This window comes from Pogona vitticeps, chromosome 4, assembly GCF_051106095.1.
Source record: "Pogona vitticeps strain Pit_001003342236 chromosome 4, PviZW2.1, whole genome shotgun sequence".
In the NCBI taxonomy this organism is placed as follows: Eukaryota; Metazoa; Chordata; class Lepidosauria; order Squamata; family Agamidae; genus Pogona; species Pogona vitticeps.
In genome coordinates this window covers 21,357,104-21,370,485 of record NC_135786.1, presented here as the reverse complement: position 1 = coordinate 21,370,485, position 13,382 = coordinate 21,357,104, and the positions used below count along the sequence as shown (strand labels likewise).

At 39.8% G+C, this 13,382-nt stretch overlaps 1 protein-coding gene and 1 long non-coding RNA gene across 3 annotated transcripts in view; one reads left to right on the top strand and one right to left on the bottom strand.

Annotated features, from left to right (window-relative positions):
• Positions 1-1,428: 1,428 nt before the first annotated feature.
• Positions 1,429-13,382, bottom strand: part of PEDS1 (plasmanylethanolamine desaturase 1) — a 47,629-nt gene continuing 35,675 nt past the window's right edge. Inside the window, exons 3-6 of one of the 2 annotated variants that reach the window (XM_020779495.3) lie at positions 9,957-10,048; positions 7,919-8,063; positions 5,302-5,514; positions 1,429-2,568 (exon numbers count right to left, since the gene is read on the bottom strand). In XM_020779495.3, coding sequence (XP_020635154.3) covers positions 2,447-2,568; positions 5,302-5,514; positions 7,919-8,063; positions 9,957-10,048 — 572 coding nt within the window. In that variant the 3' untranslated portion in view covers positions 1,429-2,446. The remainder of the gene's footprint in view (positions 2,569-5,301; positions 5,515-7,918; positions 8,064-9,956; positions 10,049-13,382) is intronic. The other variant, XM_072996860.2, reaches the window with a different exon arrangement.
• LOC140706502 (uncharacterized) lies at positions 2,516-11,915 on the top strand. The gene is made up of 2 exons (XR_013544486.1): positions 2,516-2,604; positions 8,392-11,915. It is a non-coding gene; the product is annotated as an uncharacterized LOC140706502 (long non-coding RNA).

Here is a 13,382-nt window from a genome sequence, read left to right as displayed (position 1 = left end):
GCTCACCAGCAAGAATTATGAGACAGGGAAGCAACAGGGAAAAAGTTTTTTTCTTTAATGGTACTTTGGAATGTGTCCCTCACCCATCCCCAGAAAGTGTGTAAAGACTTCCACTGACATTTTGGAAGATTTTAATGACCAATTCATATCCTCCTCAAGTTGGTTTTAATGTTGTAGATTTCCCACTAAAGTTCTATCCTACTGCTACTATCTTATTATTCTAGTACAGCTTCCCTCAACCTGGCACATGCTAAATATTTTGTGCTGCATAGTTCCTGCCCACTAGTTATATAAGCTGAGGATAATATGAGTTGTAGTTAGAAACATCAGGAGGACATCAGATTGGGTCTCATATTGCTCTACCCCAATCTGATGCCCTCTAAGAGACTCTTCTGAATAAATGTATGCAATTATTCACTGAATAATGTTTATATGATTATACTTAAGTTGTAAAGCACCATAAGAGGGTTGGTTTTTTTTTCAACTCTGAAAGGTAGCCTAGAAATCTTACTTTATTATTTTGTTTTTACCATTGGGAACATCCAACCTAATGGCAGCAGTCCTCTTTTTAACTATTCTCAGTTAAAATGACAAAAGCAGTATCATTCATACTAGTTACGGTAGAATCATGGCAAGAAAGCTTGGGATTTCATACTTAAAATAGAGCCAAAAATCTGAACACTGTATTAGTAGAATGGAAGAGAATGAAAGGAGCAGCAAATGTCTGTTTAAAGGAAATACTGGTGCCTCACTTTACGATTGCCCTGCATTATGATAAAACCGCTTAACGATGATCTTGCTGCGATCGCAAAACGATCGTCTGAATGGGGAAATTTTGCTTTGCGATGATCGGTTCCCTGCTTCGGGAATAGATTCTTCGCAAAACGACGTTTTTTGAACAGCTGATCAACGGTTTCAAAATGGCTGCCGGGTGATTAAAATGGCTCCCCGCTGTGTTTAGGGACAGATTCCCAGCTATACAGGCAGCGAAAATGGCCGTCCTATGGAGGATCTTCGCTGGACGGTGAGTTTTTACTCCACTGGAACGCACTGAACAGGTTTCAATTTTTTTTTTTTTTTGCTTTACGATGTTTTTGCTTAACGGCGATTTTCCTGGAATGGATTATCGTCATTAAATGAGGCACCACTGTACTAACACACAAACAGCTAGATTTAAGGCATTACAAAAGGCAATGTATCTAATAGTCTTGCAGATACAACAGAAATCTGACATGAAAAAGGGTTGCTTTGTAGGACACAAAGCATTTCAGCAGTCAGTCCTCTAAACAAATAAATGAATTTGCGGTTGACTTTTTAAGGGATTGCTCAAGATGGACTGAAATTGTTCTACAATTTGTATTCGCCTTTCAACAAAATGCTAGAGCTGCCATTTTACCCATAAGCTACCAAAAACAAAGCAAATTGCAATGAAATTTAACACAATTATTATAATTGGACTGCTTTGTTATAAATTATATACATTCAGACCACATTAAAATATTATTTCATGTTACACCAAAGGGATTAAGGCTTTATGATATTTACATGAATCAGCAAGCACCTTTTAAAATACACCATTGTCCTATTCCTTCTAACATAAATTTAATGATGTGACCAATTTTTCTATGTCCTACTTTAAACAGTGATTATTGGAAGAGAAATTATAACAAAACAAATCCAGTAACTGAAACACTAAACGGCCTAAGGCAAGTGCTTTATATGTCTGACACTTGCGAAAAATACGTTCTTCTTTTCCTCAGACATCTACCAAGTTAGTTACAGGCTTATACAGCAAAAGTCTGCTCAGGTATCAAGGAAACACTTGTTTATTTCAGGAGACAAACAACAGCGAAGATCCTTAATCCACTAGCAGAATGAGACTCTTCAATGTTCTGTTGCACACGCACCACATAGACTAAGACTTGACATGATAGCAAGATGACAGCAAGGTGTACAAAACACTAAACGCACTGAAGTGGTGACAAGTTTCATAAAATCTCCCTTTCCTCTGACTGGTTCTCATGCAGTGAACGTTCAAATCTGTTCCTTAAAAGGTACTGCTTGTTTGCTTTCCTGGTGTCTTACATGAGTTTCAGTGTGGTAAATTCATGTTGATACAACACATTTTACTGTGCCAATGACATACTACTAGAAATGGAACAGTGTCTTCTCTGACTAATGGCTTTTGAGACTCAAGGATGAAAACGTTCAACATCGGCAGATGAGGCTAACAGAAGGTGCTCGGGACAAACGGAACAAGCCGCTTGCATTTTCAAGTATTATTCTGAGGAGTGAGTCCTTTAACTGCAGTCTGTTAGCACTTTTTTTAAAAAAAGCATTGTGCTTTTAGTCCATTATTTGTTTGCAAGTCTTTAATTTGGCTGATGGCTTTTTTCTTTTAAAAATATTGGCAACAAGTATAAGGACAGCAGAAGCTTGGCAAGAGTTATTTTATTTTCTGAGCCCACTTCATGTCGTCTGCTCTAGGTTTTTCTCCCGTCACTCCTTGAATGATATTCTCCAGGAACCTCCAAAACCTAATTTTCTCCAGTGGGTAGTTCAGCCATCCTGGAAGATTAAAGAAAGGAAGATGTGAATTAACAGGTAAGTTGCAGATACTGGAATTATTTTGTTTTAAGATTTTGTTTTAAGATTTTTTTAATACTGTGTCTTCATTTTGTGGATCTTAGTCCCTGTTTATCTACTATGATTTAGAGAAATCTTCAAATTAATTGTATCTGCAGATAGCCTCAGATCATCTTGGGTTACAACCTTCGCCCACTGAAGCAAATAAATTACCTCCTTTTCGGAAGCTACTGAAGTTTCTTAAAGACTGACTTGAGGCAAAGTGTCCACAAACGTGTGTTCTTAAAGAGTTTCATTTCTGAAACTTCACACATGCTACCTCCATGTCCATTAAATCAGATTTGGCTGACAATACATTTAGGGGCTTCTTTTTTTAAAGCACTGTGGACTGTCAGTTCAATTTGAGCTAGCAAATTATTGCTTCACTCCACCAGCTGCTATAACCCTAGCACAAGCATTCCTGAAGGATATATAGCAAACTTGTCAATGGGGTCAGCTGCCACATGCTGATACAAGCTGGAATGAGAAGGGTATCTGTAAAGAAGTTGCACACCCCTCCATGGGCTTTCTTTAGAGTCGGCTGCATCCAGATTTTAAGCACATGCAAGTGGCTGCTAGAAGCAAGCTCCCTCCTTCCCACACCAGCTCTTTCCATCCTCTGAAAATTCCACACAGAGGATTAATGTGGGGAAAAGGGGCGAGCCATCAAATCAGGGAAACAGACCTTCTGCAAGCAAAAGGCTGAATGCAACCCAGATTATACTGTGATAGTTATGCCAGAAAAAATGTTATGTAGATTGTTTTTTAATGTGGGCAAACAGAGACTGGAAAAGTGAATTGCAAATTCCAGAACTTCTCAGCCACAATAACCACGGGAAAGAAGGGGATTTTCTCAACTGTGGGCCAACACAAAGGAAGACTAGTGATTAGACAAATGTGATGTTAACGGGAGTGAAAACACAAATGCTTATTTTTTGCAAAAGTCTCACATTCTAAATTTGGTCAAAACATTTAAAACCCTAGTAATATTTGAGTGCTTTTTACTGGCCAGAAAGATCATCAGCTACCAAATTACAGTGGGGTCTCGACTTATGAACTTAATCCGTATTGGAAGGCAGTTCTCAGATCGAAAAGTTCTTAAGTCGAATCTGCATTTCCTATAGGAATGCATTGAAAACCATTTAATCCGTATCTGCTCTTTTCGTCCATAGAAACTAATGGGAAGCTGCTATTCCGCCTTCTGCCACTAGAGGGGGATATTTTTTCCTTTTAACCTAAGATGACTTAGCTTAAAAAAAGGGAAAAAAGAGTTCGTAACTCGAATCTAAGTTCGTAAGTCGAGTCCATATATTCCTATGAGAGTGGTTCGTAAGTCGAAACGTTCGTATGTCGAGCCGTTCGTAAGTCGAGACCCCGCTGTACTATGTGGCTTTACTATTTATTTATTTTAAATATTTTTATCTTGCCTTTCTTCTTTAAAAGAACCCAAGGCAGCTTTAAAGCTGTCAGTGATCAAATATTCAATTGTATTGCATATCAGCCACTGAATACCATAACTATATTAGCTTTGAAATACTGTCTGTAAACCTTGAAACTGTGTACAGTATTGTTGTTATATACAGTGGTACCTCAGTTTCCAAATGCCTCAGTTAACGTAATTTTCGGTTTACGAATGAAAAAGCTATAGAAAATAATGACTGCCAGAGAGAAAATTTAACTCCTATAGATCTCCCTGCCCAAAAACTGAAAATGCCTCCCTGCCACCAGAATAAAAGATAAACATCAGTATTTAAACAGCCAGAAATTAAGAGTTCCAAAATGAAACAGCTAGAGCAATACAACAATGGAACCAATTACCTCGGGAAGTGGTGAGTGCTCCAGTGCTGGAGGCATTCAAGAGAAAATTGGACAACCATCAGTCAGATCTGCTTTCATTTGGATTTGTGCACTGAGCAGGAGGTTGGACTTGACGGCCTCATAGGCCTGTTCCAATTCTATGATTTTATGAAAGGGCTTTTGACTGGATAGGTACCTAATTTACAACCTTTCAGGACTTCCTGCAAAGTTTTAGTTTTACAGCCTAAATTAGGTACTGGGATGGTGAGAAAGGAGCCATAAAATACCAATACACCCACTTAGTGGCCATTAATGACGATACTGTAAGCTGCCCAGAATAATGGCCTAGCCACTAGATGGGAAGGATAAAAATTTAAATAAATAAAATTTAAAAACCTGATGAGCATCGGAGGGGGCAGAGAGAAGGACTGCAGAGCAGATGTGGCTTCCTGACCTCTGAAATTTGCCATTGCCTGATTTAGACAATCAGACAGTGGCTGGAGTTTTAGGGCAACAGCTTGCTTGAGCACACACAAATCAATATGCAGCCACTGGCCAAAAGCCATTACAATCTTCTAGCTCTACAAAGGATAACTTTATTAGCAATTTCACCCCCCCCCGCCTCCATACTCACATGAATACATGCACATGCGCGCACACAAACATTATTTTCTTGGGACACAATTGGCTGATTTCCCCACTGCTCAATATTATAAGTACAAAGGGGATCAGGCTGAGCACACAGGTGACAGTCAACATTCTTCCAAGTCTCTTGTGCACCTATACGGACATCTCTGCCCCCCTGGCAAGCCGTCTGCCCTAAATGCCAGAACGGCTGATAACATCTACCATGAGAAATACAGCTTCACTATCATTTACCTGTAGTAATACAGAAGTAAGTTTCATGAGGAGACACGTGATGGATCCTGTGGTGTTTCCGTGGCAGGATAATGTGCCAATCCTGCAGGAAGACCACCCATCGAGGAAGACCGAAGTATGTATGGGACCACTTGTGAATCTGGTTTGTCAACGTTGCAAATACAGCCAGGGCAAAGATGTAGCACTCCCAAGGGCACGTTTGGTGTAATGCTTCTGGAAGAAGGAAAAAAATGAACAAAGAGGGACTAAGATTGTCTTTACTCTCACTGATATATGCTTATGAAATCAGTCTTTTGCACAGAGCAGCCCACTATGCCTTTGCTCTCAATACCAGGAGCAGTCTCAAGAGCAGACATTCTCAACTTTTCTTTTCTTTTCTTTCTTTCTTTCTTTCTTTTTTTTTTTTTGGCCCTGGCCATAAACACAATTTAGGCCGAATCAGGATTGTATAAGTCACAGAATGAACCTTATAAGGTAGTGTGAAGATTTATTTCCAGTCTGTGGCCCCTTTCAAATGTGCCAGCCCCCCCCTCGAGAATGGCTGTTCTAGAGGTACCTGAAATTTGAACAGTTTATTTTATGACACTGTAGTCAACATACATGGCTTTGGTAGTTCCCAAGACCTTGTCTGATGTCTGCTACTATGAGTAAGTAATGCCAGGATGCTGAATGGATCTGACTTTCAATTGCCTGTTGTTTCCTGACTTTTAAAAGTACTTCAAGAAACTCCCACTTTTGAGATTTCTCACACCCACCCTAACCTCTCCTGTTGCTACTGGGTCATCCCTTTTACTTCCCTAAGAAAAGGGCTTTAGGGATAAAATAGTAAAGTCCTCTGCTCTCAGTATCATCTGAGAACCACTGATAGAAATAACTGCAGACAAAGAATAATGTGCAAATAGTTTGCAGACTTCTCAGGGGCAGCTGACTGACTAATACTATTGACCGACTGCTGCATGAGACTAAAAATTCAACTATGTTCTGAAAATGCTTTAAGTTGCTTATTTTTCCAGACACTTAAGAATAAATATCAGAGGGTTGAGGGCACTTTAGCATGTACTTCACGGGTGTCTTAATACAGTGGTGCCTCGCATAGCGAACGCTTCGCTATGCGATGAAACCACACAACGATGGGTCCCGGGCCATCGCTGGAGCGTTCGCTCAGCTATGGCCCCTAAGGGCTTTTTTCGCTATGCGATGATCGCGCGGATGCGATCAAAGCATAGCGAACAGCTGATCGGCGGTTCCAAAATGGCCGCCGCTAAAACAAAATGGCGACCGCTGTTTTGCCTTGCTAACGAGGCATCCAAAATGGCTGCCGCAATGGAGAAAACTCGCAGAACAGTGAGTTTTAAGTCCATAGGAACGTATTAAATCAGTTTTAATATGTTCCTATGGGCTTTTTTGTTTCACTTAGCGATGGATTCGCTGAGCGAGGGTTAATCCGGAACGGATTAACCTCGCTAAGCGAGGCACCACTGTATTCTAAGGTGTGCTCCTTCCCTTTGCAATCTACAATAGCTTTCGCAACCTGACAAACTCTACAGACCTCCAGCATGACCAATGAGGAGGTATGGTAGTCCAAAACATCTGGAAAACAACCACCTGGGGACGTTAGCACTGTGCATGTGAGGAAACATGCTAGGCCAAGCGTGCACCGACCTTCACTTTCATTCACGTCAAGAAACGCTTGAGTTCTGCTGACTTCATCAGATAAACTACCTTACTCCTTCTACATCAAGATGATGTTTAAATCAATGAGAAGGGCTGAATATTTCATTACAAATTAAGCCATTGACGCAGCTCTGAATAGGTTTTGCTAAAGACATTCCAATGTTGCAGCTCAGGAATGCATCTTGCCAACATCCTTTCATTAGGGAAAGATTTATCAGTAACCCACAGGAAAGCTTTTAGCCACTATCTTTAGTATGTGGTTTTCCTTACTTGCCTCAGACATCTCAACTGTTTTTCCTAAATTGAAGCTTCAGTCCCAAAAATGCATCTAATATTAGTGCGCCTTATTGAGTTTATTTTTCCCAAGCATGACATGAAACAAGATTTTCAATCTGTTGCATTCTTTGATTTTCTTTATTTGCTTATGAGTATCTATATTTAAGAGTCCTGGAAACTAGATCTGAATGGTCCCTGTAGCCAGGTGCCTCACCTAGCCCATCTTATTTGTTTTTTTTTATTTATTAAGCTTGTATACCACACTGATTAGTCATAAAAACTATTCTGGGCAGTTTACATTCATAATGAAAGAGATACAACATAAAATAAAGTAAATCTGAAATCATATAGCACCACATAAACAAATAATACAACCTACAACTAATAAATCAGAGACCAATCAATGACGAGCAGGCAACATTATGATGCTCAGTCAATGTAACATTAAGAGAGGGTGCTCTCAAAGGCTTCGGTAAACAGCCTTGTTTTGAGCATCCTCTTAAAAACTGGGAGGAAGCCAGGCACAGTTTCACCAGGAGCCCATTTGTTCGCTTTTCTCACAGATGCAGTACAGGTGGCAGAACATCTCTTGTGGCACAAAAAGCATATTCACAACATTCTAGAAGCTGCAAGCATAATGTACCTGGTGGATTTATAGGTCACTCACCTGGTGCTAAAGACACCAATTTGTAGGCCATGTTTGCCAATGGAACGACTGCCAACATGCAGTTATCACCATTGGTCTCTATGAAGTCGTGTCTAGTAATTGCTGTTGGATCAATGTGATGTTCTCTGAAAGGTCTGATAAAAGCCTAGAAGTAATAAAAATGTAGACATGGGATTATGTCAGTGTTAAAAGTCAAGTCCATAGAAGTTCCCAACCCATACAAATCCTATCAGGTTGTCTGCCTGTATGGAACCAATAATTCAGGTGACTAGCTAGTGAAAAACTCTGTCTTATAATGAATGATTATAACCAATGCTTTGAAATAACAAGCTGAAAGTAGCATAGTTATGTGCAGCAAGTTATTTCTGAGAGACAATGAAGGTAAGTATGAAGTTACATTTAAAAACAATGCAGTAAATGGGAATGGTGTCACTTTTTGGAAACGTGTAACAAGGAATGTTTTCTAATTACAGTGCATTTTAGAAGATCTCTCTAGTGGAATTTTCCAAGTATTATGCCTCTCTCCAATCAGCTCTAAGAAATTTTTTTAACAATTTAGAAAAGTAACAAGTTACAAAATCAACAAATTTCCTCAGAGTGGTGGCGGGATTATATTGTAAAGAGTTACAAAATAAAGACTTTTTTAAAAAGGTAACTTTCCAAGCCTTGGTTACTATACCTCCAGGATGGTTAAAATAAACATACAATGGTCTAAAGCTACTGACCGAATTTATGGCAGTGGTGAGATCTGACTGTGAGATCTCAGAGGTTATGGATTAAGCACTCTACTGTTATGAGAATCTATATTTATAGATCCACTGTAATCATTGTGAAGGTAAATAAAGCAGTGTTAAGTTGGCAGTTAATTGGTAGTTAACCTCATACCACAAGACACTGTGATCTGAGGAGTCAGCAACAGGCCATGTCACAAGGAAAAGCTGTTCAGTACTTCTTGGCTTACTCAACCCAGAACAAGCTTAGCTTGGAGCTACATGTCAGTTTTGTGCTAAGTACACCAGGCTTATTATGATGGGATAAAGTGGGGTGGGGTGAGCAGAAAGAATTAAATACAGTCTTTGGCTAGATCAGCAGAGAAAGCACTTGCATGTACCAGCATTAAGAGACTGAATAGTGAGGCGTGGCTAAATTGTTTGGCACAAAATGTCAACCCTGGGGGAACACAGGAGGAAATAAAGGTGTGCATTGTGTATTTCCATTGCAACATTTGCTTTTTATGAATACTGAAAAGGTCCAAAATAGTCATTAGATGGGCTGCTTGTATTCCTATAATTTTATTCTGAAAGAATGCACAAACAAGCAAGTTTAAGTTGACAAAACGTGAGGAACTGCCTCTTTATTGCCTTTGTGCTTAAAACAGCAGGAAGCATAAGGTCAAGTAAAACTGGTAGGGTTTAGCCAGCATAGCCAAAGGCTAGTGAAGTAACAGGAAACTCTTCTGGACTCACATAGTCACTCTTCCCCTTAATGTTTTGATTTGTACTCTCATCTCTGGCCTGCAATAACTAGGATTTGCTGGGACATCCAAATAAGGAGTGGTTATCATAAACCACAGTTTATTTGCAAACTGTGATTACAAGTTATGGTTTAAAGGAGATGGTCAATTTTGGTGGTGGATTATCTGATTTGTGGCAACTTCCCTAAACCCGGCACCCTCCAAATGTGAGCTGGAGCTGAAGGAAGCACCAAATATTTGAAGGGCACCAGGCTGAAGAAGTCTGGTTTAAAATAACCATCATTGTTCAATCTAGACATCAGGGAAAACGGTGGTTACTGCACAAAGAACCAGAAGGAATACATGTGAAAGCTGCAAATATTTCCACCAACTGAACTGTGGTTTGGCCAAATTATCTGAACTGGGTCATTCTGAAGTGAAACTCCAGCTATATAGTCACTCTGCATCCAAATGCTGTCTATTATAGTCCCATTGTTACAGCCAAGTTCCAAACATTTGAGTAAAATTCTAACAGCTCTCCAGTTGAACTTGTACAAACTCCCATTAATTAAAAAAAAGTCAAACCTTTCCAACAATTGGCAGATCTACAGATCCCCAGGTGTCTGCTCCCCAGTGTACCAGACCCGAGACAAAGTCAGCAGTAATAACTCCTGCAACTTTAAGAAACAAAGAGAAAAGACCATTTAAAAAAGCAGAAAGGGCATAAACTATTATTCTGACAGATATATGAAGATTAATAATGGTGATGCTTTTTTCTACACTATTTTTGTGACCAACTCCTTTTTCTTTTTTTGAATACACAACTTGTCTTCTTGGACTGCTGCATAAATTCAGAATCCAATATGCGAAATGCATTATCAAATCCAGTACATGAAATGCTTTTACAGAAGAATCTGCTTTTTCATGGGTATCCTACAAGCTGTATGGTTCTAATCTGCTGCATTATCTATCTTGGTATCCAAAAAGCATTCATTAATAAGTACTCATAATAATGAACACTTTTAGGGTTCAACATGCCTCACACATATGTTTTCTCATCCTTACAGCAGCCTACAACGTACATCGATATTGCTCACACCATACTGTCCAAACAGAGCTAAAGCTGTCCGTGGCATGGCTCGTACTTGATAAAACAGAGACCACATCGAACCGGGAACTCTGAACCACCGACCAAGTCTTACCAATCATATGACACTGGTTTTCACTGTTTTTCAACTCTTGTAGAACACATACTCCTAACTATGTTTGTGAACATTATCTAATAGGGAGGGCAGAGTAGATGAGGAGATCAAAGGGGGGGGAATTAAGTCCAGATGACCTGTTGATCCCAATGGTAGCAATCTGGCATCAAATGCTGTAAATCTGTAGCATTTGTTTTGGTTTAATCAAGCATTATCCTATCGTTGTGAGATAGCATAGTTTTCTTTCACTACTTATGTGTTACTAGTTCGGTCCTTCACAGGAATAAGAGACTGCAACTAAAGGGACACAAGAAAAACAAAAGCTTCATACAATCAGCCGATGAATAAAGAATTTAGATTGACTAAAGAAATGTAGCTTATCATAGAATATTGTGCTATTTTGGAAATAGTAATTCTTAAATACTAGATACTTAAGTGTGTATTTTGCATCCAAGCAAACAACCCCAGCAATTCACGAAGAATAACTTCGGGCACCTGTAATCCTCAACACATACATAGCTGATTACCAGAGTGAATATCTCAGCAGGTTTCTCTAAGACACTGTCCATCTTTTGGATGCCAAAGATAAAATTTACAGAAGATATACACTCAGGATGTGCTTTCTGCACTCCAAAGATTATAAGCTAGAATTCATTAAAAAGCCATTTAAGAAAAACTACATCTCCTTTTTTTCCATATGCAGTGGATGCAGTTCCGTCTCTTGAGCGCTGCCTGGGGATGCAGTTGAATGGACTGAGATTGAACCCGGACAAGATGGAGGTCTTGTGGGTTGGCACCCCTGATGTCAGTGGTTTGGGAAACTCCCTCTCTTTTTTGAGGGAGGGTGACTTTCACTATGGAGAGTGTGGTTCGCAGTCTGGGGGTTCATCTTGACCCAGCGCTTACCATGGAGACCCAGGTAGTATCCGTGGTTCGCTTCACACATTTATATCTTTGGTGGAGCGCCCTATCTAGATGCAGAGGCTCTCACCACACTTGTCCATGCGCTTGTAGTCTCAAGAATAGACTACTCTAATCCTCTTTATGTGGGGCTTCCTTTGAGGTTGATGCGGAAGCTTCAAATGGTCCAGAACACAGCGGCCAGGCTATTAACAGGGGTGAAAAGATTCCATCATATATCTCCATCCTGGTTACCTTACACTGGTTACCTATTCACTTCTGCATCAATTTCAAGGTGCAGACTATTACATACAACGCCCTAAACAGTAGGCCCTCGATACTTGGCAAGAATGCCTTCTTACACCTAGTTCTGCCCGTATCACCTGTTCCAGCCAGGCTGGATGGTTGAAGGGTCTAACTCCAAGAGAGGCCCAAAGGGGGGGAGGGAATAAAAACTAGGCCTTCTTAACAGTGGCCCCTCGTCTCTGGAACAACTTTCCATTAGAAATCCGCCTGGCCCCCTCATTGAGGGCCTTTAAAAGCAAACTAAAGACCTGGCTCTACAGGCAAGCCTTCCCAACAGCCATCTCTTAGTTTTTATTTTTTTTAATTTTGTTCTTGGACTCTTTTAACGTATTTATATTTTCATTTATTATATCTGTTTTTGTGTGTGTGTGTAACCACCCAGAATAGACATATTCTAGATGGGCGGTATAAAAGTCTAATTAATAGTAATAGTAATAGTGATAACAACAACAACATTTATCTCTTCTTCCTTCCCTTTCACTTTGCCTACATGCCATCTGTAAATCTAGTTCTAATCTGCTGCACTATATATGTACAGAGAGAGAACGCTTCTGAGACTGAAAAAAGAAAAGCAGTTTATAAAGTTTTTACTTAGAGAATGATCTGATAACTCAGATAGCAAAGGCATACAATTCATATACAGTATTGTCCTCAGCCATAAGCAAATTCAAGCACATGGCTCACATGGATTATAGCTGGGAAGCCAAATTTCCCCTCCCAATCAGGGCACTTAGATCAGCTCTCTTATCCCGGTTTACAGGATTTTGTCCAGAATTAGCAAGATTGCAGACAGCAGATAAGAGTTAACAATGGAGAAGAGAGTAGGCTACTTTTAATGTTGTTCTATTTGCAGAAAGGAATTATGTCTACTTCCTTCACGATATATAGCCAGGCGAAGACTCATGCTTCTATAATATAACTCATTATTAGCCCCCTATCCCTGATCAAAACATAACCTTGCAAACATGATTTCTACAGAGCAGAAAGGCAGTTCTCATGGAAGCTCTCCCTAGAGCCGCGGTAAACACTATGTGCCTCTAACCTCCATTTCCCATAAGCCTCACACGTTTCTTAAAGCACAGCACAACACCTTAGGTTTAAGTTGGCATAGACAGCTAGCGTGTGAACTGGAATCTAAACAAGCCACTCTAAGTAGAGACTGCTGAAGGACAAATAGAAAACACTTAAGATGGGTCTGACAAACTAAAGAAGATGAGATACAGACAGGGCTGCTAAACACAACCTATCCTTTATATAACTGATGGATAGCTCAGAGGTTTAGGCAATTGGCTGCAGAGCCCGGGGTTAGGGGTTTGATTCTCCACTGTGCTTGACAGGTGGAAAAATACCTATAAAAACTTTTGAGAAGGCATTCACAGTTATTACAGCAGATGAATTTAATGACTGCTTTCACTGCTAGAATGTTATTTATTATTTCTGGGCTATTATTTGCAATTTTGCATTTTATAAGTTAGACTTTGAAGAGTCTTACTTATAAAGTTGGTAGGAGACCCCTGATATATTCTCCACCTTGGTTTCACTTCCCCCTGGTCTGAATAGCTTCCTTAGATGGTCAAAGGACTGGGGGGTGAGGGATAATCCT